We start from the raw sequence: 24,476 nt of genomic DNA on the forward strand, positions 1-24,476 counted from the left end.
AGAATTTTTAAATGCTTACAGGATGTTTCTGTCAAGTAATACCAGACTCCTGATGCTCAGCAACTCTTATTTCCTCCCACCTGCACACAAACCTCTCCACAGCCCCCAGGCATGTCTCCCTCTCTCTTCTCACTCAATGTTTCACAGCAATGCCTGGTAGAACTTCCTAGTGCCCAAAGAAAAAGAGATCCAGGGATTTCCTGAGCCAAAAATTGCTTCTGTGTGGTACTTTCTGGGGTCCCCACCATTGGAAGGAAATGATGAATCTGACTCCATGTTCTTAGAAGGCTGATTTATTATTCTATTCTATTCTATTCATCTATACTAAAGAATAGAGAAAGGATACAGACAGAAGGCTTAACAAGATACTAATTAAAAGCTCCTGACTCTCTCCTCAGAGTCTGACACAGCCTGACTGGGATTGGTCATTAAGTCAAAACAACTCACATTTTGGATTAAAAAAAAATCTCCAAACCACATTCCAAAGCAACAAAACACAGGAGAAACAAATGAGATAATGTTGTTTTCCTTTTTCTTGGAGGCTTCTCAGCTTCCCAGGAGAAGAAATGCTGGTGAAGGGATTTTTCAGAAAATGTGATGGTGACACTTCTTCTACCCTTTATAATATTTGTTTCTAGGTTTTTTCAGCATGTTAGTAATTTGATATTCCCCACAGCCAGTGACCATGAGCTTTACTACTTAATTACATGCTCTGAGAAGAGAACAGGCTTTGGTTAGCCTTAAATCTTCTTTTAGTGGTTGCCATGAATTCTTTTTGTTATGAGAAATTGTGGAAAATCATTTCACCATTCACTTCCATATAATTCATCTTTTTAATACATTTTTGTCATTTATTCTTCTTCACAAGCAGGAAAAAGATATCCCAGTCTAATGAAGCCTGCTCATCCTTCCCTCCTAGAGAAGAGGGGCTTTGGATGTCCCATCCTGGAAGCATTCAGGACTGGATGGGGCATTGAGGAACCTGGTCTGGTGAAAGGTGCCCCTGCCCACGGCAGGGAGGTTGGAACTGGAAGATTTTTAAGGTCCTTTCCAACCCACACCCTCCCATGATTCTTTGTTCTCTACCTTAGAACAGCTCCATCACACTTTGTAGCTTTCTCAGACCTGTCCTGTTTGTGAGGGAAGGGTTAACAAAACAGCCAACACCTGAGATGAAACCTTTCTGTGGATTTACATCATGCCAGGTTTCATTTTATCTGCCCTTGCTGAAGACATTAAATGGTGAAATTTTCTCTCTTTTTCAGCAATTTACTCTCTTTCCAAGACATCTATTCCTTTCTCCACTAGACATTGTATTTAAGAGATGCTTTGAATTAAATGCTTTCTCTGCCTTTCTTACTTACTCATCTGACATCATGACATTTTCTGGCAAATCTTCCTGGTCCCTTTTTGGATTTGGCTGCCCTAAGTAATTCTGCACTGCTTGCAAAGTCTGCCACCTCACAGCTCCCTCCTCTTCACCAGGTTGTTTAAGAGCTTGTTGAATACCACACAGCTCCCCTGCTCAGAAAATTCAGTGTTTATTCCTGCATGGTGTTTCCTTTCACTATTAATCCATGACAAAACCTTTCCCCTCATCCCACTGCAGCTCATTTCTGTCAGAGCCTCTTAAAACTCCAGCTAGACTATAATTTAAAAAAAAAAAAAAAAAATCAGCCTAGTCTCCATTACCCAACTAGTCACTTAATATTCACTTTTCCTCTAAAGCTTTGCCACCAAGACACTTTTAATCTCGACTGACTTTGAGACTCAGGCATGTAAAGTGTGAATTGGTGGTAAACCAGCAACGTGGTAATTTGCATTTACTTCTGGAAGTAAAAACCAGCTGCTGATACTGAGTTTTCTACAGATGCAGCCTCAAAAGCGGCCCCAAACAGGAAGAAGAGAAAAACAAGGAGAGAAACTGAAAGAGGGCAGCCCTCCCACCTCCTCCCCACCCCACACCCTGCTCAGTCCTTCTCACTCAAGCACACTCTAAATCATCAGATGGTTCAGGCTTGAACACAAACATCTCTTTTCAAGCAGTTGAAATAATCCCACTCTGTGTTGAGTGCTCAGTCTGAGCTCATCACCAAGGCCATTTTCACCACCCTGAAACGAGTGCCCACTTTTTGTCTGTGCTGGTTCATCTCAGGGGGTGTGAACAGGTCCTACCTGGCAGCGAGGCAGTCAGGATGAGGGGAAGCAAAATGCATTTCTGGAAGCTCTCCATTGGAGCATTCTCTCCTGGTCCCTGAGGCAGGAAGCCACCAGTGGTCACTGCATGCTTGAGAAGGAGCTGAAGGACAGAGCTCCTGGAGAAACTCAGGAATGAGTCTGGGTGACTTTGTGTGACCTGTACCACCAGCAAGGGGAAAAGATTAAATGAGGGAGGGTTTGGAAACAGAGTTGAGTCTTTCTTCAAATAACTGTTTTAAAGACACAGAGGACCTTTTTTTCAGCAGAGAAACCTCCTCCTGCAGATCTCCCATTCCTCAGCCCCTCCTGCTTCAGCACTGACAGGGCCAGGGCAGCTCCAGCTGCATCATTAAAGTTACTCCTGAGCCACTGGGAAAAATAATTCTCTAAGCTGCTGCACTTGTGAAGATGAGAAACATCAAATCTCCTCCCAGCTGCCCAGGCTGAGCCCTCAGAAAGGCTGAGAGTGCAAAAAAAGGTCCCCAGAGCTATTCCTCAGAACCTGAGAGTGCCTCCTAAACCCCACAATAAACCACCTGCAGCTCTCCACTGTGGTCAGAAACAATACACAGATCCTGGGTGAGAGACACCACCTTACTCCCATATTTTCTGCCTTTTCAATGTTTGTGATTCACTTGTGAGATATTCTCCTCCTCCCCCTCAAAATATGTGGGAGAGGCTTTGACTGTGCTTGGTTTACAAATTCCTCTTCTGGGCCACTGAAGCTTGCCTTTGTGAAAGGGACCCGGGCCAGAGGATGTGGTTTTGTGGCCAGACCAAATTTCTTGTCAGAAGAGTGTTTCTGACCCCTGGGGGGTTCTTTGTGGCAGCACTGTGCAGTGCATGACAATTAAGTGTCACCACAGGGACACCCTGGGTTTCCTGCAGCACCAGGAGGACCCAGAGCGCCGTTCCCTGCTGGAATCTGGCAGGCTCAGCTTTCACTTTCATCCCCATTTTCCCATTTTTCAAGCTTTCAGTTTACCCTGGGAACCTACAGGACAGCCCTGTCAACTTAATCAAGGTTTTCAGCCAAACCTGTGGGCTGGTTTCTTCTCCTGCTCATTCAAAGGCTGGTTCAGGCTTTTCTAGTGCATTTTGAAAGGTGTTGGGTCTTTTTATCTCCATATTTTACATGTGGAGGAGTCCCCAGCAGGCAGGTGGGGAGGGAGGGTCACTCTGCACAGCCTGGAGGGATTTCTCTGTGCTCTGTCACTGTGACAGCTCTTGGCTGCCACACACAAACCAGTCAGGACTACAGGAGCTGGTATCATCTGTCATACCAAGTGCAACAGCCCGAGTAAAGCCCCAGGAAACAAATCCAAAACACAGAGCTGGGGCCTTTTCCAGGAAGCTGTGACACCAAGCAGGATTTCCAACCAGAGCAGCAGCCTTCATACCCACCCCCCCCCCCCCCCCGACAAATCCAGCTGCACCAAAGCAATCTGAGCTGGGCAAAGTTTTACACGGTGAAGAATAAACTGGCAAGAATATTGTGCCAAATCCACGACAAAAATCAGCAAACAGCTTGGGCTGAAGTAGAGCAAGGCAGGAAAGAGAGGGATCTCTAATATTTTGTTTTACTCGGTTTCAAAATGGACTTTCAAAGGGCTGGGAAACATTATCTGATCCCCAGATGAAACAGGATATTTTGGCTGAGGATGAATTAAATGCCTGGGTTTGTTTTGGGCTGCTTTTCCCTTCCTCTGCCAGTGCATGGGTGACTCAGGTTGCCGGTGCAGCTCTGAGCCTGCTCCCTCCCACATCCACAACACAGGCAGGGGATAACAACAATAATTATCCCCTCGAGGGATGGCAGCTGGACCCAGAGAGGGGCTCAGGAGCTTTGGGCACCCCAGGACGGACACCAACCCCAAATGCCAGGAAGCAGAACAGCAGAGAGAGCCACAAACCACTCCTGCCACCCAGGGCAGGCTCCCTGCTAAAGCAGGAGCAGGGAGAAGGGCTAAAAGGGCAAAATTATCTTCCATCCCCCGGCTCTGTCGGCTTGGAAGCAAATCCAGGCTGCCCAGGGCTTTACCTGGATCACATCCCTGGCGCTGAGGTCTCTGCCACCGCTGTCCCTCTGACGACAGCTCCGGCTCACGCTGCCCACGCAGGAGGCTGGAGGGGATCCAGGCGGGGATCCCGGGCCAGCCCTCACCTGCTGTCCCCGGGAGACGTCCCTCAGGTGTTGGGGACACTGTCTGTGAGGGAAGGGAGGCTGCTCCGAGCTGTCCCTCAGCCGCAGGCCGTGCCTGGCACTGTGACACGCAGGGATGGCCTCTGCCTTCCTCCGCCCTGTGCCTGTCAATGTTTAACCGGCCCGGAGGAAGTGACACGGCCGGTGACACACGGAGCCAGCCCCGCATGGTGACACCCGGAGCCAGCCCCACACGGTGACAGAGCCGACCCCGCACGGTGACACACGGAGTGAGCCCCGCATGGTGACACACGGAGCCAGCCCCGCACGGTGACAGAGCCGACCCCGCACGGTGACACACAGAGCCAGCCCCACACGGTGACACCCGGAGTGAGCCCAGCACGGTGACACACGGAGAAACCCCGCACGGTGACACTTGGAGCCAGCCCCGCATGGTGACACACGGAGCGAACCCCGCACGGTGACAGAGCCGACCCCGCACGGTGACACACGGAGCCAGCCCCACACGGTGACAGAGCCGACCCCGCACGGTGACACACAGAGCCAGCCCCGCACGGTGACACAAGGAGTGAGCCCCGCACGGTGTCACACGGAGAAAACCCCTCAAGGTGACACACGGAGCCAACCCCGCACGGTGACACACGGAGCCAGCCCCGCATGGTGACAGAGCAAGCCCCGCACGGTGACACAAGGAGCGAGTCCCGCACGGTGCCCGCACAGCAGCGCCGCGGGACAGCCGGACCGGACCCGGCACGGCCGGGGAGAGCGCTCGGGGAGGTCAGGGGGGCAACCAGCAGGGGACAGGGATGGCCTGGGACAGGTGACATGTCACAGTGACACAGGTGAGAGCCATGGTCCCTGGAACAGGGTGGGGGGTGAGACAGGTCTGGGACAGGTGTCCCCCGTTACAGTGACAGAGGTGAGTGCAGTTGTGCCGATTTCCCCTGTCACAGTGACACAGGTGAGTGTGATGGTGCCTGGGACAGGTGTCCCCTGTTACAGTGGCACAGGTGAGCACTATGGTGCCAATTTTCCCTGTTACAGGGACACAGGTGAGCCCCATGGTGTCTGGAATGGGTGTCACCTGTCACAGTGACACAGGTGAGTGTGATAGTGCCTGGAATGGGTGTCACCTGTCACAGTGACACCGGTGAGAGCCATGGTGCCAATTTCCCCTGTTACAATGACACAGGCAAGTGTGGTGGTGCCTGGCACTGATGTCCCCTGTTACAATGGCAGAGGTGAGTGCAATCATGCCAATGTCCCTGTTGTACTGGCACAGGTGAGTGTGATGTGCCTGGAATGGATGTCCCCTGTTACAATGACACAGGTGAGTGTGATGTGCCTTGCACCAATGTCCCCCCTTTACAACGACACAGGTGAGTGCAGTGGTGCCAGTTTCCCCTGTTATGCTGACACAGGTGTGTGCAGTGGTGCCTGGCACTGATGTCCCCTGCTGTAATGGCACAGGTGAGTGTGATGAGGCTGGAGCACATCCCACTGTTTAAGTGCCCCAGGCAGGGTGGCAGAGAGCAGGAGTGCCTGGGCCAGCCATGCCCCTTCCAGTGGTCACTGTCACCCCAGCTGGGTGTGCTGAGGTCCAGCAGCAGCCCTCGACAGGGTGAGGGGCTGGGCCAGGGAGCATCCAGGGGCTCAGTTTGCAGCTGGAGGAGATGGGGCAGGGCGGCAGGTAAAACTTTGTAAGAGCTGGGTGTAAAACTTTTCAGGTAAATCTTCTGCATGTAAAACCAAGGTGTCCACCCAGGATCAGGCTGTGGCAGCACTGGGGAACATCACAGGGTCACAGAATCAATTAGGGTGGAAAAGACCTCTGAGATCATCAAGGACAGCCTTTGACCGATCACCTTGTCAACCCGACCGGAGCACTGGGTGCCACACCCTTAAACGCCTCTTAAAGTCCTTCCTTAAACTCCTCCAGGGACGGTAACTCCACCTCCCTGGGAGTGCCTTCCAGTGTTTCATCATCCTTTCCGTGATGAAATTCCTCCCGATGGCGCCGGGAGACTGAGGGGGTTGTGTGTGTGAGATGTTCTTACAGCCTTTGTCTTCTTCCAAGAACTGCATCCTGCATTTTATGCCGTTGTTGGTCAGTGAGTTGAACTGATGTGACATGTCAGGAGATTTTTATGATGAGCTTAAATTGTAAAAAAGGAATGTAAAACTTCCCTAAACTGTATTTCCTATAAGCACAGTAACAGTAGCAAGTAGAAATTAATGTCACAGTGACTCAAAATGGAAAGGTTCAGCAAAGGGAAATGAATGATTCAGTTTGGAGAATAGTGAGAAATTTCTGAAAATAAATTTTAAAAACTTGGCTTTATTAGAAAAAGTATTGCCCAGACTTGTTAAAAGAAATAGCCATGAAAGCTGTGGGAAGAGGGTCTTTTGACCAGTTATATTTTTTTTTGTTACTATTTCCTCGACTTTACAAACCTTCTTCTTTAAAGTCTAAAACTTCACACTCTTGTTCCACTGACTTAAATAACAATATTCTTGAAATGCCTTCCATACAGGTGTGTCTCAATAAAGCTAGAGAGAAAAAAAAAAAGGGATAAATAACATCTGATGAGCACATTCCCTCTCTGGTTGCCCAAGCAGGAGAAACGCCAAAGGTTAAAATGAATTTTCAACATGAATTAATCAAGATGACACTTCATAAAAACACTTTGGAAAGGATAATTGCTGCTTTTAGAACTTTAACAAAGCTGTCATTTGGCACTGCTGAGAAGAGATTGTCCTCTCTACACTGAGGGGATGGGCATGAACCAATGAAGAGCAGTCAGAGACATGACAGTGCCAAGCTGTGTTAGAGAAGACAGCACCTGCATTGACATTTTATTAATTATTAATTACTGACCTTGTCGGCTCCTTCCTTCCTTTGGCCTTCCTGATGAACCACGGTGTTGGGATGAGTAAAACTTTGGGATGGGATGGAGTGGGGTAGGATGGAGTGGGATGAGGTGGAATGGGATGAGATGTGGTCCCCAGTGTGCATGCACAAGGTTACCCATGCTCATGATGTTTTAAAGACCAGGTCCTTACTTTTCCAGCCTGATTTCAATGGTAAAGCATCTTGGTCACTTTGTGAATCACCAGGCAAGTCCTGCTTCCCACTCCCTTTCCCCAAGACACTTCTTTCCAATTTTTCCTTTTTCTTCTGCCAGTGAGTAGGAGGATTTTCACCCTTCCCCCCCCACCCAGCCCTTCCAAACCCATTTCTGGATGGTGTGTACACTGTGAACTCCTAAGCAACCCCCCCGTTTTTGTTCTGGGGTGTGTGAGGCTGGAACATATGTCTGCACAGCTTGTGTGCCATCCCACATGAGGAGCTCTGAGGGAAATGGACTTCCTGGGATTCACTCAGGGAAACCTTCTGTCCCTGCCACTGGGGCCACACGGGTAATTTCTGTTTCCCCTGCAGGAGAATGGGACAAATTGTCACGATGGGAATGGCTTCAGACTGAAAGAGCTGGTTTAGATGGGATATTAGGAAGAAATTCTTCCCTGGGATGGGGGGGAGGCCCTGGCACAGGGTGCCCAGAGAAGCTGTGGCTGCCCCTGTGTGGGAAATTTGTAGAAAATTCTCAAAGACAGAAGGCTCACACAGTGTGCATCTGTATGCAAACTTTAGGATAAGAAGTGCTGACTTAAAAATACCATAGAGTAGGACAAACATTGTTGAGAGGAAAACAGAACTAGAAACAAGTTTCAAAGGAAAGGCTCACAAAAAAGCCTAGATACTTCAGAGAAACAGAACTGTGAAAGATGCATTGCAGTGGGACCCACCAGGGGTAATTTTAGATAACTGGCTTTAAGGCATTTACAGCATGGAGTGGCTAAAGCTGGTAGGCCAAGAAATGCTGATAATCTACTGTAATTAAGAAATAGTCAATTTCTGGTTGTAATAGTATGAATTATACCACCTGTATTGTCTCACCCTTCACATGAGACTGAAAATAAAAGTTTTTAAAATGCCTCTCAGTTACCCAATCTCTAAGTCAGAAAAAAACTTCATCCAACACCCCTGGATCCCTGGCAGTGCCCAAGGCCAGGTTGGACAGTGGGGCTTGGAGCAGCCTGGCACAGTGGAAGGTGTCCCTGCCATGGCACAGGAGATGGAATCAGATGATCTTTAAGGTCCCCTCCAGCCCAAACCATTCTGTGATAGAAAATGAACAGCATTTAGACACCTTCTTCTGTAAAATCACCATGCTGTATTTTGGCTTTTTTAGCTGAGGCAAAGAAAATATGATCAGATTGTGTGAGCACTAAAACAGCAGAGAAAAGCCACTTTCTGGGTAAAGCTGATTTGAGGTCAGTGCTAGAAACAAAAATAAGATTCTTCATTTCTTCATGAAAATGGGCTTGAAAGGATGTTGGGCCATTACAAGGATCTTGAGAAATGACTCCCTACCAAAGAAATAAATGTTGTTTTCTCTCATGAAGAGCAAGGGAATTGAAACCCCTAGAAAAGACAAAGGCAGGAGAAAAGCTGTCCGTGGGACTGAATTAGCTGTCTCTCTCTTGCCTACAGGATGCTTCTCTCCACTAGCAAATCAGGCCAAAGAGATGCTAAGCCATAACTTTTCCAACTCTGCCTCTGTTTTTTTCCTCTCTTTTTATGCTCTTCCTCCTTTCCTCTGCTGTTCTCCAAAATATCTGATGCTCTGCAAGGTTTCTTATTCAAAACAGATTTTATTCATGTTAGCTGCAGAAACCTGAGACACACAGATCCCTCTCTGTCTCTAATGAGATTTTTAAATCTTATCATTAGTCTGTTAGCATAATCACATTTTTCCTTAATCAGAAGCTTAGAGGGAAAAGCTCTGGAAATAACAGGGCTGGGCCATTTCCTCTCTGTGTCACCTTTGTAAACATTGAGATGCATTTTCCCCCATTGTCTCCCTCCTTATTTTCATTCCATGTCACTGACATGTTTTATGAAAAATCCTTTCCTTAGGATTTTTTTTCCTCCTGAGAAGCTGAGAGGCCTCAGGAACAAAATGTAAACAATTCTTATCTGCTGCTGTGGAATGCAGCAGGTGGATCTGGGATTGGTTTCATGAGGTTATTTCTAATTAATGGCCAATCACAGTCCAGCTGTCCAGACCATCTCGATCAGAGACAAACCTTTGTTATTGATTCCTTTTCTATTCTTAGCCAGCCTTCTGATGAAATCCTTTCTTCTGTTCTTTTAGTATAGTTTTAATATAATATATATATCATAAAATAATAAATCAAACCTTCTGAAACACGGAGTCAACTTTCTCATCTCTTCCCTCATCCTGGGACCCCTGTGAACAATGTCAGAATTCCAGAGGAGTCTGAAAGGCTGGGCTGGACTTTCTGGTTTAGACTGCAAAAGTAGCTGAGACCAATCCCACCAGGTTGCTTCCCACTGGTCTGAGGAATCCTGCTTTGTTTCCTTCAGAGGAAGTCAGGTAATCTTTGCCTTGATGTAAAGATTCATGGAATTACGCTGCCATGAATCTACTCCAGGGTAAATCATCAGAAACCTTTTAACATCCATTTAATTAATCTGTTTTTTCTTTAATTTCTTTTTCATTTCTTTTTTTTTCCTTGCTGATTATAGTAAGGCCACAGCTCTTTGCAGAATTGCTGTGGGCCTTTAATGAGGAAAGCTTTGGACATAATCTTCCTCCAGACTTTCACACCCAGGAGGCCTCAGGATTAAACACATTTTTTTGGCACAAATACCCTCACAGTTTTTATTTGTCCTGAATAAATCTGCACAACTGGAATGCCATGCTCCAGTCCTCTCCTGCCAGCACTCCTTGGAAACCACATTCCATGCTTCTTCCCCTTTGCCAGGTGCATTTCTCCTCTCCAGCACTGAAACCAGTGAGTTGTAGCTGGGAGAATGAAAATGTCATCATTCAGGGCAGGTAGATGAAGACATTTATCATGGAGTTCAGGCCAGATGAAGTAAGAAACTTTATCACACAGTGACACAGGATGCAGCTTTGGTGCTGTCAGAGGGAGTGTAAATCTGAGAAGGAAATTTTTAATACATCAGTTCCCCTGGCAACATTTTCTTTAGCTTTAGAAATGCTTTGTCTCTGATTCAAACAGCTTTAATTGCTCTGGTTATCCTTCAGTTTATTCTAAAGAACTTTTCAAAGCGTGATAATGTGCCAAGAAAAGGGAAACATCATTCTCTACACTCATAATCATGATTGCATTTTTCATTATTGCTTAAGGTCATGCTTTTCAGGCTCTTCCTGAGGCTTACATGGCAAACCAGATTCTTCAAGGAGTTCAAGCAAAGTGCAAATCTGTTCAGAGCTCCTTTAAAACTGGTGCTCACCACCCCTCTCTAGCAAGCACAGTGAGTCCAGCTCTGGGCACACCAGATGAACAAAGCTTTGTCAGAGGAATGCACACACAGACACTGAGTGCAGGGCTCCAAATCCCATAGGAATTCCCAGGAAATTTACCATGAGACCATGGAATTAAACCCCTTTTCACACAGAATCCCACAGAATTTATAGCATTGGAAGGGACCTCTGAAGTTCATCTTGTCCAACACCCCCAGCCCTTTCTTATTTTCCTGATGGTTTTGCAAGAGCTACCAGTTATGAGAAACGTTCATACTCACACCTCTGAAAATAGAATATTAGTAAATATTCCCCAAGTGCCCTGTGGGGGTACCAGTTGTGGGTGTCTCTGGGGTCTGGATTGAAGGCACTTGAGATGGTGTTTCATGTTCAGACTCAGGTGTTTATTATTTCTTATCAGTAAAACAGTCTCACTGCTGTGAGTTCTCAGCTTTTCATTAGAAGGCACAAAATGGCCAACAATCTCTTGTTCCAAGGGCTTTTAAGACTGAACCATCCAATGAAGAACTGACACCTGGATTATTTTCCCCTTTAACCCAATATCTGATCCCACAGAGCTGCAATGGGGACTTTTCTGCCCAATTACAAAATGCCACCCAAACCCATGGAGAAGGAAGAAGAAGAAGGTGAAGAAGGAACCCAGGACCACACCCTGTGCCCTCCATCTTGCTTCCATCCACAACACACTAAAAACCCCAAAACCTCAATTTCTCATCCGCACTACTCTCTAAAATCTATTTCACACTTTTGTGGATTCTAGTCTATCTTGAAGTCTGGGAAACTTTCTCCATGGATGAGGGTCAAAGTCAGTGCTGCCCTGGGGGTCAGGGCACTCCAGAGCAGACAGAGAAATATTCCCAGTGCCCTGGGCTTCCACAGTGCCCCACAGGCATGATCCAGAGTGGTACTGCCAGGATGAGAGAGCAGAGTGTCACCAGCACAGCAAGTGAGACACTGGGAGAGCTGTCTGTCTCCCTTTTGCATTTTCACAAAGCACATCCATCCCTGTGACTGACACCTTGCTGCTCCCTTTGGGCATTCAGTTAAGATCACCAAGTAGAAATTGCAGGGTTTTTGGTTTTTTTTTGGAAATCAATGTTTCCTCTGCACTGTTTGAGATACCAGGTCTGTGACTGAAAGCTGCCCTTTTGCAGCAGGACACCATAAGGCTCTGGAGAGATGGTTTCAGATACTCAATTTCTCTCCATGTGGCAGAATCACTGCTGTATTTTGGGTTTCTCCTGTAGAGCAGCAGTGAATTTATTTTGATATTCAGGCTGAGAGAGTTGGGGCTCTTCACACCAGAGAACTCTCCAGGGAGACCTTACTGCACTTTTCCATTATCTGAAGGGGCTGCAAGAGAGCTGGAGAGGGATTTTTTACAAGGCCTTGTACTGATAGGACAAGGGGTAATGGCTTTAAACAGAAGGAGGGCCAGTTTAAACTAGATATGAGAAATTTTTTACAATGAGAGTGAGGAAAACCACAACAGGTTGTCCAGAGGGGTGGTGGATTCCCAATCCTTGGAAAACTTCAAGGCCAGGCTGGACAGGGCTCTGACTGAGTTGAAGATGTCACTGCCCACAGCAGAGGGGGTGGGACTGGATGGCCTTTAAAGGGTCCTTTCAACCCAACCTCACAGATTTCATGATTCTGTTTGGTCATTTCCTTTGAAACACTTGTAGACAAATTGAGATCTCCTAAAAGCTGAGGGAACAGGTGAGTACTAAAAGATCTCAAGAATACAGTAAAGACTGACGTTTTAAAGGATAAATCTTCCAGTCCTTTCCTCTTCCATCTCCCATGCACCTGAAGGTGGTGTGGCTCAGGAAACCTCCTGCCAGAGTCCCACCCATAGGGCTTGGCCCCAAAATGGGTTGAGGTGCCTGTCCTGGATTGCCAAGCAGATTGTATTCTGTTTGCCATCTGTGTGGCAGTTGTCTGTCACTGTGATATTTTATGAAAAATCCTTCCACCAGGATTTCTTCTCCTGGGAAGCTGGGAAGCTTCAGCTTCTCCCTGTTTTGCTGCTTTGGAATGTGACTTGGAGAATTGTTTACCCAGCATGTGAATTGTTTTAACTTAATGACCAATCCCAGTCCAGCTGTGTTGGGACTTTGGTCAGTCACAGGTTTTTATTTTTCATTCTCTTTTAGCCTTCTGTCTGTATGCTTTCTCTTTCTTTAGTATAGTTTTAGTACAGCATTTCTTTTAATATAATATCATATCATAAAATAATAAATCAGCCTTCTGAGAACACGGAACCAAATCCTCATCTCTCACCTTGTCCTGGGGACCTCAAACACCACAGTTGTCTTCTGTCAAGTGGGCAGTTTTCCTTATCTCCTCCACACCCACTCCTTCCTCTGGGGGGACACCTGCTGATAAGAGGCCATTGGATGTCCCTGCATGGCTGATAAGAACTACAGCATCCCATTGGGAGATGTGAGCCCAGAGGGAGGAGCCAAGCATTCCTACCTGGATATAATCTGGAGATTTTGGAACACCAGCAGAGCTTCTCCACTGGATTTCCCAGAGGAACAGCAGCTGCCTCTTCTCTCACTGGATCTTCAGAGGAAGAATACACCCTTCTACAGGATCCCTGCTCCAGCAGAACCACCCCTGGCACTGCAGGAGGGCTGCAGCCACAATTCCAATGGGACTGCTGCCAGCACCCTGACCCACAGGGTGTCAGGGTGTGTTCTGACTCTGTCATTGTTTATTTTATTCTTTTATTTTCTTCCCCATTAAAGAACTCTTATTCCTGCTCCCATATTTTTGCCTGAGACCCCCTTAATTTAAAATTTATTGCAATTCAGAGGGAAGGGGTTTACACTTTCCATTTCAGGGGAGGCTCCTGCCTGGCTTTCCAAACCTAGACAGTGTCTCACAGCCCCTCACCCTGAGCTGTTCCACCCCTCCTCACCCTGTCAGCACCCAGCAGCATCACTCCCACTCCACGCCCTGCCCCTGCTCCCAGCTCAGCTCTCTCTGCTCTCTCGTTCCCCTCTGCACCTTGACAAGCAGCAGCTCATGGTGGAAAAGGTGCAGGTCCCTTTGTGTACCCAAGTCAAACATTTACTTACAACTGCTGTTTCAGCAGGAATAATTAAATTAAACAGGAAGGGATTAGAGCTGCCTGGCAGATCCACGAGCTGGAGGTGCAAATCACAGCCCGTCACTAAGTTATGGCAGTCCCTGTCTCCAGCTGCACACAGGAGTCTGTGGAGTGGAATTGTGTAACTGGAAATGGAGCTGGGATTCCTGAGGAGCAGGAAGGTGATTGCAGACCTCTGTCCCTGCACCCAAAGTCATAAATTAAACAAGGTCAGGTTAGGTCAATAGCTGAATGCAAGGAATGTTGTGTACATGGTTCACTTGGGCAGATTTTAAGAAAGGACATGGATTTATTTCTTTTTTTCCTGCAAAAATAATGCATTTTTGAATATGTGAAACATTATTTCTCAACCATTAAAATCATCAAATTACATTTTTCAGTGAAAATGTACTTAAGTGAACTCTTTAGAAGAACAGCCTCAAATCCACTGTCTTAGAAAGCTTTGGAAAATGTCTCTGTTTGCTCAGCCAGAACATGTGCAGATTCAATTCTGCTTTTTCAGGCTGGATCTCCTATGTGCTGCATATGTCTAAGTCCTGTGGCAATATTTGTAGATATTCCTGGGAATATATTGCTGACATGAACTAATGAATTGAAGTCCAACTGGAAAAAAACCTCAAGCAAACTACATCAGAAATGTAAGCAAGATAAACTAAAAGATAAAGGCAGTAAGGGAAGACTTTTTATGGGTTTTTTTGGGGTTTTTTTTGTTGTTCATAATTGCTTGTGTTTGAAAATCAATCTTCGGTCTTCAGTTATTTCACATTTCTCTTTGAAGTGGTAAGAGAATAACCCTGTACTTCCAGGCCCCAGAAGGACCCTGGCAGCCATCCTCAGGCACACAGTGGGGCAGAAATCACTTCAGTTTGGCTCTTGTCCTTCCCAAAAGTGTCAGCTGTGGTTAAATTTATCTTTTTCTTTCAATTCCCTCACTATTTCCTAAGTCAATTTTGAGAAGGGAAGAAAATTCAACAGTTTCGAATTCAGATTTAACAAGACCAAATTCCAATCCTGCCTTTGGCTCACTACAGCCCCGTGGAGCTCCAGGCTGGGCAGAGGGGCTGGAGAGCTGGAAAAGGCCCTGGGGGTGCTGCTGACAGGGGCTGGACACGAGCCCAGGGGTGCCCAGGGGGGCAGGAGGCCCCTGGCAGCTGGGCTGGATGAGGAATTGTGTGTCCAGCAGGAGCAGGGCAGGGATTGTCCCTCTGTGCTGGGGTCCCTCAGGGCTGGGTCCAGTTCTGCTCCTGCAGGAGAGCCCTGGAGGGGCTGGAGCATGTCCAGGGCAGGGAACAGAGCTGGGAAGGGGCTGGAGCCCCAGCAGGGGCTGAGGGAGCTGGGAAGGGGTTGAGCCTGGAGCAAAGGAGGCTCAGGGGGCCCTTGTGGCTCTGCACAAGTCCCTGCCAGGAGGGGACAGCCGGGGGGGTCGGGCTCTGCTCCCAGAGCACAGGGACAGGAGCAGAGGGAACGGCCTCAGGCTGGGCCAGGGCAGGCTCAGGGTGGATATCAGGGAAAACTTCTCCCAGAAAGGTGCCCAAACCTTGGCACAACTACCCAGGGCAGAGCTGGAGTGCCCATCCCTGGGGGGATTTTAGAGCTGTGCAGATGTGGCTCCTGGGGACATGGGGACTGCTGGACTCAGCAGTGCTGGGTTAAAGGTTGGACTCGATGACCTTAAATGTCATCTCCAACATAAATGATTCTCAGATTCTACTGATTTTAACTGGAAAAGGAAGCAACCCCCTGACATAACTGCACCCCAAAACACTGATACCTTCACAACCAGAAAGAGAAGAGAACACACATGAAACTGTGGTAGCAAAATTCTTTACTAATAAAATATCAACCATGGAACTGTTGGCTCAACACTCAAATGTTCTATGCAAATAATACAAACATTGTGATGCCTTTGAAATGAACATTGCAGTTTCACCTGCACACATCCAGGAGGAGCAGGCACTCCTGTCACATCCAGCACACACCAGGAGCCCTTTTGTCCCCTTCCACTCTGAAATAAGGAAAAACTTCCATTGCAAAAACCCACTTCTGGATTTTCAGAAGTGCCTGGGAGGGTTGTGCCTCCTCAATAAGTCTGAGTCAGAGGAGCTGTGAGACCAAATCCTTTGTGCAGATTAGAAAATCCTAATTTAAGCTGGGAATGTGTTAGTTGATGAATTAGGAGAGTGGGGAAAAAAAAAAGTATTAATTTTTATGCATCCAAAAACTGATCTTAGAAGAAACAGAGTGTGCTGAAATGCAACCAACTCTAAGACACTGCCAGCTCTGCTGATTTCTGCACTCCTCCCTACTTAGAACCAGTGGAGTAACTTTTAGATGACCTTTTCAAAGCTATTCATTAAAGAAAAAAATAAACATTTAATGAACTTCTAACCCAAAATACTTAAAAACATTGGGGTAGTGCTCAGCTTCTGCCGACAAACTGCCCCCAAATTGCCTGAATTCTTTTATCAGCCTATACAAAATTTTAAAAATAAGTATATGTACACTGCAGTTTTGTGTTTACAGTTCTACTTACATTTCTGATTGTTTTGGGATGGTCTTTCATAGGAAAATGAATCTAATTTTGCAAAAGGCCACTAATACTGTTTTGATTGTTTTAAAATTCATGATCTGAGGCCTCAGCTGCAAAAGCTAATTTAATTTAGCTGATACATATAAACTCACTAGCACAGTGGCTTTGTTTAAACAAATAGATTTGCCTTACATGCAATCATCTGCTTTTTCTTAAATCACATTTTCCAGCAGGGTAACTTTATGTTTTAAGTAATTAATTGCTCAATTAATATATTCTTATTCAAAGCAGCCTAGGGGGCAGGGGAAGGGTTTAGCCTGGAGAAAAGGAGGCTCAGGGGGGATTTCACTGCACTCCATAACTCCCTGGCAGGAGGGTGTGGTGGGATGGGACTTGGTCTCTTCTCCCAAGTGAAGAGCAACAGGAGAAGACGAAATGGCTTTAAGTTGCACCAAGGGAGGTTTTGTAGGGGGATATAATGTAAGAAATTAAAGGTAGTATAGAAAGCAATCTTATCCCTCAGGAGTTGCAGCTGAGCCAATTATTAGAGATTAGGAACAGGCCTCAGCTGTAGCCAATAAGAGGAGGAGTGCTATGAAAGAGTGGAATTGTTGATTGAGGGGAACTGGGGTCTGTTGGCTGCTGTGAGAAGAAGGAAGAGGCAGTGCTTAGAGGAGCTGCCTAGGGGAAACATTGAGGAGGTACCAAACTCCTGCAATATGGAACCTTTGCAGTATAAAGGCAGCAACTGGTGACCCCGACATGACTTCGGGAGAGAAAGGACTCAAACACTAAATTATATGGCCCCATGGGTTTGGAAGAAAAGGACCAGGGGAGAATTTACTAAAGTAACTGTAAGAACTGGAAAAATAATAGTTCTCTTATTTAGTCCAATGTGTTTATTGATTAGTGGAGCTCTTAATGTCTGCTAAGCATCAGTATAAAAGATTTTGAAGATAAGTACTTTGTAAACTGAGAAATGCTGCAAAACTGAACCAACACTTAGAAATACATATATATTTGTACTGTAATATGTTGTCTGAATGTTTGTCTAACTATTAGTTCTAAATGAAATATATGAATGTGTTGTAATGTTAATTTAGTTGAACATATTCTTCTAGAAATGCTTCAACTCTGTAATTAAAAGGGGGAATTAAAGGTGGTAGAGAAAGTAATCGTACCCCTTAAGGAGTTGCAGCAGAGCCAATGATTTGAGATAAGGAACAGGCCTCAGCTGTAGCCAATAAGAAGAAGAGTGTTATAAAAGAGTGGAATGGTTGGTTGAGGGGAACTGGAGTCAGCTGTCTGCTGTGAGAAGAAGGAAGAGTCAGTGCTTAGAGGAGCTGCCTAGGGGAAACATTGAGGAGGTACCAAACTCCTGCAATATAGAACCTTTGCCATGTAATAACAACAAGGTTTAGGCTGGATTTATGAAAAATTTCTTTGCAGGAAGAGTGGTAAAAGAGGCAGCCCAAGGAGGTGGTGGAATCAGGAATCACTCTCCCTGAAAGTGTTAAAAAAAGTGTAGATGTGGTGCTTGGGGACACCTTTTGGGGTTAATGGTTGGACTCAGGGAACTTGCAGGTTTTTTTTTCCCCAACCTAAACAATTCTATGGTCCTGTGAATTACAAGATCAGTTTCTCATTTACACAAAGAAAATCATCATACTGAGGAAAATTCTGTGCAGCATTCACTTGGGAAACCACTCTGCAAAGAGGAGAGGAGCAGAAAAATCCCTGAAAATCTGAATCCCTGACATTTCAACCCAAACTCATCTGCTCCTCAGCAGAGCTTCAGCAAGAACAAATGTTTATTTGTGGGCAGTCAGGGCATTGGAGACTGATGTGGGGACAAAACATCCTGAGGGCAGCAACAGAGACATCCTGCACAGGTCACTTGAAATGACAATTCCATCTCCCTGGAAATGGTGCCAGGATGGTTTCAGTGCCTTGTGTCAGGTCCTTGTTCCCAATCCATCAGAGATGGAATTCGTGGAGCCAGAGAAGGGTTGGGGTTGGGGTGGAGGAGGCCTTAAAGAACATCCATTCCCACCCCCTTACCACAGACAGGGACATCTTCCACTGGAATTTAACCCCCAAAATACAGAGGTTGAGTCTGCAGAAGGGACTGAGAACAGTCAGCAGCTGGATTCAAGTAATTTGGAGCACTCCTGGACTCAAATAAAAGCCCCAGCCAAGAGGTCAAGCCACCTTCAAGGGTGACTTTTTTATACTGATGCAAAGCCACAAACTGCTGGCACCAGGCACAGAGGGGGGGAGTGAGACCTGCGATTGCCTGCAGGATTATTTCATTTTTTATATTATTATTTTTATGACTGTATTATCTCTGAGAACAAGAAGAGAACATCAGGCTGATGATGCTGTCCCAGCTCACAGAGCTCTGCCCCTCAAGGCAAAGGCCTAGCAATGACCAGGGTTAATTCCTTTCTGCTCACCAATTTTCCATAAATTAAAGGAATAACCAGCTTGCACCTTGGGCACAACAGCAATGAATGATGCAAGGTATTTCTGCGTAATTACATGGAAAGAATAGTGATTAAAAAGATGTTGTCTTGGCTTTATCAGTCTGACCCATCATGCCTTCTGAAGGCAGCAAAAGTATTCAAAAATAGCTGAATTTTAAGCAAAATTCAGCTATTTAAATATTTTAATTATTAAAATAAAATATTAAAAGTTTATTAAAGTATATTAAAATGAAAAATACCATTCTTTTGGCAAACAAGTAAACATTGTTCATCATCAGTGGTCAAAAATAAGTGCATAATCTCAGGTTGCACCAGAGGAAAATAAATAATATATCGTGACCATTATTAAGCACTTCTCAGCAGGATCTTCCTGCTGAGAATATTTACTCTGCTCTTCAGACACAGGCAAGTAAAATGAGATACTTGGGAAATCCTTGACAGGAAGGATAAAAAAAGGAAAAGGAAGGGAAAGAAAGAAAGAAAAAAGAATCCTTTTCAATGAAAAAGAAAACAATGAAAATAAATAACTCCAAAACAATAAAATCTGTTTTCCTGTCTTTCTTCCATGCTTTTACCATGCTAGATGTTGGATCCCCTCAGCTTCCCTTAGGAACAGCTCCACTTTCACTGCTTTATAGAAAAAACCCTTCCCAGAGACACGACAGGAATTCCATGCTGATAGCACTGACCTTGCCTGTGCCTGCAGGAAAATCAAACAGGACCATTGCATAAGGGAGGATTTCTCAGCTCCTTTCTCCCTCCTCAGAGCCCTGAAGGATTTTTAGCATCTGCTGTAAAGACCCCCTCTCCCTATCTCTGAAACTTAGCATCATCCCAGAGATTTCATGAGTCCTTGCTGGGGAATGAAATAAGAAAGAGGGCTCCCAGCCTGAATGATTGCTTGAGCACATTTTCCACTAGGTCTTGTTTAAAAGAGAGAAAAATCCTCATGTCTTTTCCCTCTCACACCCAGTTTTTCTTTGGGGAAAAAAAAAAAGTCTAAATCACTGCAAGTGACTCGAGTTTAGCCTTGGCAAACCATTCACAGCAGCTCTCAGGCAATCAAAGTGAGACACAAATATAAAGGATGTCTCCAGGGTCTCTTTTAATAGGAAGAGCAGACACCCTGCACTGGCTCCACCACTGGATTATTTGCAGCAGGAAGCACACACAAGGAAACAGCTGCAGCAGCTTTTACACCTCCACCAGGTGACCTGCACTGCCCAAGGTTGTTCTGAGAGCTTTGCATGGGCAAATTCTACCATCTCTGCAAAAAAACCCCCAAACCTGCTGTAGACTGAATAGGGATCTGTGCCAGGATGCAGCTCAGCCCACTCAGAGCTGGCTGCAAGGGCAGGGCTGCAGCTTTCTATGCCAGGAGGGAGCATCCTGACAGCTACAAATATCATCCCTTAAGTGCCTGCACAGATGGGTGCAGTAATTTATCAAGGGCAACCAGGAAGATGGTGCAGATTTTATTCCCTGAACAAAAGTGCTTTGACTTTGTTTTGTTTGGCACAGCAGAAATATTCCCAGGCCTCTGGCAGCAAATTTTGGAGGGTGGGTTAGCAGGCCTGGATGCTTCAGGGAAAAAAAAATAATAATTGTTACTTGTGTAGAGAAGGGAGGCACAGAGGTGGGAGTGAATGGATGGAGAGAAGGAGGTTTGCAGGTTCTTAGGCAGAAATAGGGAATTTTTTCACAGAGGGGTTGGTTGAGCACTGGAAGGGGCTGCCCAGGGAGGTGCTCAAGGAATGACTGGATGTGGCACTCAGTGCTCTGGTTTAATTGACCAGGTGGTGTTCAGTCAAAGGTTTGACTCAATGATCCTGGACATCTTTTTCCCACCTTTACAATTCTCTGATTCTGTGATTAAAATAACCATTTCTAAAGCCTTTAACGTGACAGAGCTGGAGTTAATTGGGAGTTTGCTGGGGTGGAGAGCAGCCCTGTAAAAGCAGAGAATTTCAGTCTGTTAAGTGGAGCAGGGTGGGTGCTAGAGCACTCCTCCCTGAGTGGCTGCCACTAAGTGCTTCCAGTAGCTGAGCTGCTCAGCTGGTTTTATTCCATGGCACGTCACGATTTTCCTGAAGCGAGGAACAGAGAACTTGATCCTTTCTGGGAAAAACGTCTGCTCCGAGTGAAGCTCCTGCAGCTGAATTTTTAATTTGTCGAGGCACAGCCCTATGAACACATCCTCCAGTTTAATGAAGGGAACACTCTCAGAAATGTTATAGATCTGGCTGGCTACGTCGCTGGATAAAACATATCCAGTCCCGGAACAAAAGGGGGGGTAGGTCGTTCCTGGATACTCTTTCCTACTTACATACCACTTACTCCCTCTTGTCCTGATGGGGTACTCGTGCAGTTTTAAAAAGCCTGTGAAGAATCCAGTGCTCTTCTTTTTCCTCAGGAGCAGCTCAGTGAGGTAAAAAACATTGACAAACACGTCTGTGTCGGTTTTCATGGTGAAGGTGGACTGGGAACAAAACCTGTGAATCCACTCCATTCCCATCATGGTCTTGAGGGTCAGGTTGTAATAAGTGTCTGTAAAGTTCTTCTGGATGATGTCTCTGTACCTCTGGCTCTCAGCAGCCATGGCAGCCTGCTGACTGGGATCCCCAGGGTTCCCCAGCAGGAACAACGTCACCAGGCGCTTCCCAGCCACCGTCCTCTCCCTGCCCCAGCTGTGCCTGATGGCCATCCTGGCATCCAGCTGCTGGAATGAGCATGCCACCAGCAGGACAAGGAAAGGAGGGTTCTTGTGGCAGTCAACGTCTGGGAGCTGGGAGAAGTTCTCTTCCCTCCTCCTGAAAGTCTCCGTGGGGAGCAGGTAACCCTGGCTGCTCTCACAGAGCACGCACAATTCGGTCCAGGTGTAGAAAAGCCAAAGGCTGGCACTGCTGAGCCCCAGCAGGCAGACAAACAGCCTGAACTTTCTGGAATCCATCTGAAAGGAACGAGAAGGAGCAGCACATCCATAAAAATAATCTCTGGTTCCTCTCAGCCGAGTCCCTGCACAGGGATTTAAAGCCAGGTCAGCTCTAATAGGAAGCTGCTGTTTGAGGGCACTCAGGCACCTGCATTTCTCCTCCTGTCACCCCCAGGAGATGTTCTGCTGCAGATTCACACTTGGGCTTAACTTGAATCTGCCCTCCAGGCCAGTGTGTCCTCAGAAACCCACACAAATGTGTCCACTGACACCAGGTTACCCAGGCTGGTCCCTCAAACCCCCTCCCCATTTTCAGCATCCTACAAACCAGGTTTAGACCCACCAGGGCCAGAGAAGGAGCAGATTTATGTATCCATTTCAGATGGCAGAAAATAACAATTATAGTCTTTTGGTTTGGTTTTTTGGGGTTGGTTTTTTTGGGGGGGGTTTTGTTTTGGGGTTTTTGTTTTGGTTTTTGTTTTGGGTTTTTTTTGTTTTTGTTTGGGTTTTTTTTGTTTGCTTGTTTTTTTCTTTGGATTTTTTGTTGTTGTTGTTTGTTTGGGGTTTTTTGTTTAAATACCATGTTTCTCCATTTGTGCCTGTGTCCCAGAGCCAGCAGCTGTCCCAGGGGCACACCCAGCCAGGTTCCTCTCATCTTGGTGTCCTGTGGGGCTCTTGCACCAACCCAGAAACTGCTCCTGATCCTTTTGCTGGAGGGGCCATGAGTCACATTTTTGAAGTTGGGTCAGCTGCTCTGGAAAAAAGAAAAGAACCAAAACAGCAGAGGGTCATATTATTTGGATGTTTCAGCTTGTGCAGAGTTTGAGTGACTCACCAGGACATGCTGAGGTGAGAAGGGGCTTCTCCTATTCCCCTCCCCTTTTGAAGTGAGAAAGATCCAAACAACAGCAATGCTCACTCATTTAACCTTGTAAGAGATTAATGAGCTGGACATCTGGTTATAAATCTAAGAGAAATTTTGAGTGAGAGAAAAACTATCAAAGCAACCCCCAAATCCTTAAAGTGCCAAAAATATGACACATCTCCATAAATTAACCTGGTGAGAGGAGTTTAAGGCTAGAGTTGCTCATTCCAGTAAGCCACAGTCTCTCCTACTGCTATTTTAGAGCCCTAGGATGGGGCAGTTTTTACAGGGCACCCCTTCCACCTTCCCCCTTCTTAACAAGGAATTGTATCTGGCTCCCCAGCTGAAAACACAGCAAACCAAGTTAAACCATGGCCAGAGCTGCAGATTTCATGGAAATTTGATTTCTGCCTTCTGGCCAGGAATGTTCTGTGTAGACTCCCCCAAATCACCTTGGTGCCTTCCTTTTGCCCAAATTCCCCTTTCCAGGCAATCAAAAGTTTTGCATTTCAGGATTGAAGCTTGTTTGGAAGTCCAGCCAGGTGTCCCTGGAACCAAATCCTGCTCATTTTACCCCCAAGAATAGCACCAATAGCACCAGTGGGAATTCTCAAAAGCATGAAGCAAGGAGAACTGGAGTCTTGGTTTACTGGAACTGCTCTCACAGTGAGGTGCATTTTTGCAATGATTCACTAATGAATTTTGACAATACTTCAAAAGTTCACATTTCTTCTGGCACTTGTACTTTAATTCACTTTATCCTTAAATAGAGTATTCCTCAGATCTGATTTTTCCTTGTATTTATAGCTCACAGTAGTTTTGTAATTAACTTTACAACTGCTTTAGTTAAATACCTATGTGAAATTGTGTGAGATTGTACCTATGCAGTTGTATTACATGTACATACAAAAGATTAAACAAAAATCTGCTCTGCATCTGTTCTCACATTTTTCAGTGGCCTGGGAGGAAGATCATGACTGACCTGAATTGTGTTTTCAGGACAGGAAGGTGTTTTGTGGTTGACAATGGAAATGTACAGAGGTTTTTTCCTGTCACCAGCTCACAGAAGACTGTTTGAGAGTCTGATATTTCTCTGGTACAGAAGTTCCAGAACATGTACAAACCAAACACTGAACTAAGGAAATGATGGAGAGCAACATTCTGTTAAAACCCATTAAAACCTTTTCACAAATATCCAAGTGCAAGGTGCCATAACCCACAACAACCATCTTACAAGATTTCAGTAGAATCAGACTAATGTAATGTAACCATTGCTTACTTTTGCTTCCAGCATTGGTAACAGATCTAAAAAAACTTTTTAAATGTCCTTGGTTTGGACAGCTGGGTGAGCAGCCTCCCACCTTTACCATTTTTTCTTTCCAGAACCAGACTGCCTTCCCCTTTCAGCCCATGTGTGAAGGAGCACAGCTTGCACACACACAAAAGCACACAAACACACACAGCTGGGCAATGCAAATGCATGCAAATTGTAAACATTGCATTTCAGAAGCTTTGCAGGTGGCACACGTGCCCATGTCTCCTCTCCCAGCAGGTCCCTGCAGGGATCAAGGGGTGGGCAGTGGCCTTGATAAGAAAAACCATGGAACCATGGAATGGTTTGGGTTGAAAAGGACCTCAAAGCCCACCCAGTGCCACCCCTGCCCTGGCAGGGACACCTCCCACTGTCCCAGGCTGCTCCAGCCCTGGTGTCCAACCTGGCATCCACTGGGAGAACTCCAAGGGAAAGGATGACAGACACACAAGGTTCCTCCTCCTGCCAAGGCCATTTTTCTTCAAAACCC

The 24,476-nt window shown here is 46.0% G+C and overlaps 2 protein-coding genes and 1 long non-coding RNA gene across 9 annotated transcripts in view; 1 reads left to right on the forward strand and 2 right to left on the reverse strand.

Annotated features, from left to right (window-relative positions):
- IGSF5 (immunoglobulin superfamily member 5) overlaps positions 1-4,490 on the reverse strand; it is a 30,059-nt gene extending 25,569 nt beyond the window's left edge. Inside the window, exons 1-2 of one of the 4 annotated variants that reach the window (XM_059840111.1) lie at positions 4,241-4,488; positions 2,176-2,356 (exon numbers count right to left, since the gene is read on the reverse strand). In XM_059840111.1, the coding sequence (XP_059696094.1) occupies positions 2,176-2,233 (58 nt within the window). In that variant the 5' untranslated portion in view covers positions 2,234-2,356; positions 4,241-4,488. Of the gene's footprint in view, positions 1-2,175; positions 2,357-4,240 lie in introns of all 4 variants that reach the window. The other 3 variants (XM_059840110.1, XM_059840109.1, XM_059840108.1) reach the window with 3 other exon arrangements.
- A 107-nt stretch (positions 4,491-4,597) lies between these two features.
- LOC132324107 (uncharacterized) lies at positions 4,598-8,365 on the forward strand. The gene is made up of 2 exons (XR_009485519.1): positions 4,598-5,282; positions 5,325-8,365. It is a non-coding gene; the product is annotated as an uncharacterized LOC132324107 (long non-coding RNA).
- Positions 8,366-15,669: 7,304 nt separating this feature from the next.
- Positions 15,670-24,476, reverse strand: part of B3GALT5 (beta-1,3-galactosyltransferase 5) — a 39,437-nt gene continuing 30,630 nt past the window's right edge. For all 4 annotated transcript variants that reach the window (XM_059840115.1, XM_059840114.1, XM_059840113.1 and 1 more), the window contains 2 exons: positions 22,390-22,563; positions 15,670-21,827 (listed from right to left, as the gene is read on the reverse strand). In XM_059840115.1, coding sequence (XP_059696098.1) covers positions 20,874-21,827; positions 22,390-22,464 — 1,029 coding nt within the window. In that variant the 5' untranslated portion in view covers positions 22,465-22,563 and the 3' untranslated portion in view covers positions 15,670-20,873. The remainder of the gene's footprint in view (positions 21,828-22,389; positions 22,564-24,476) is intronic.

This window comes from Haemorhous mexicanus, chromosome 2 (assembly GCF_027477595.1).
Source record: "Haemorhous mexicanus isolate bHaeMex1 chromosome 2, bHaeMex1.pri, whole genome shotgun sequence".
Lineage (NCBI taxonomy): Eukaryota > Metazoa > Chordata > Aves > Passeriformes > Fringillidae > Haemorhous > Haemorhous mexicanus.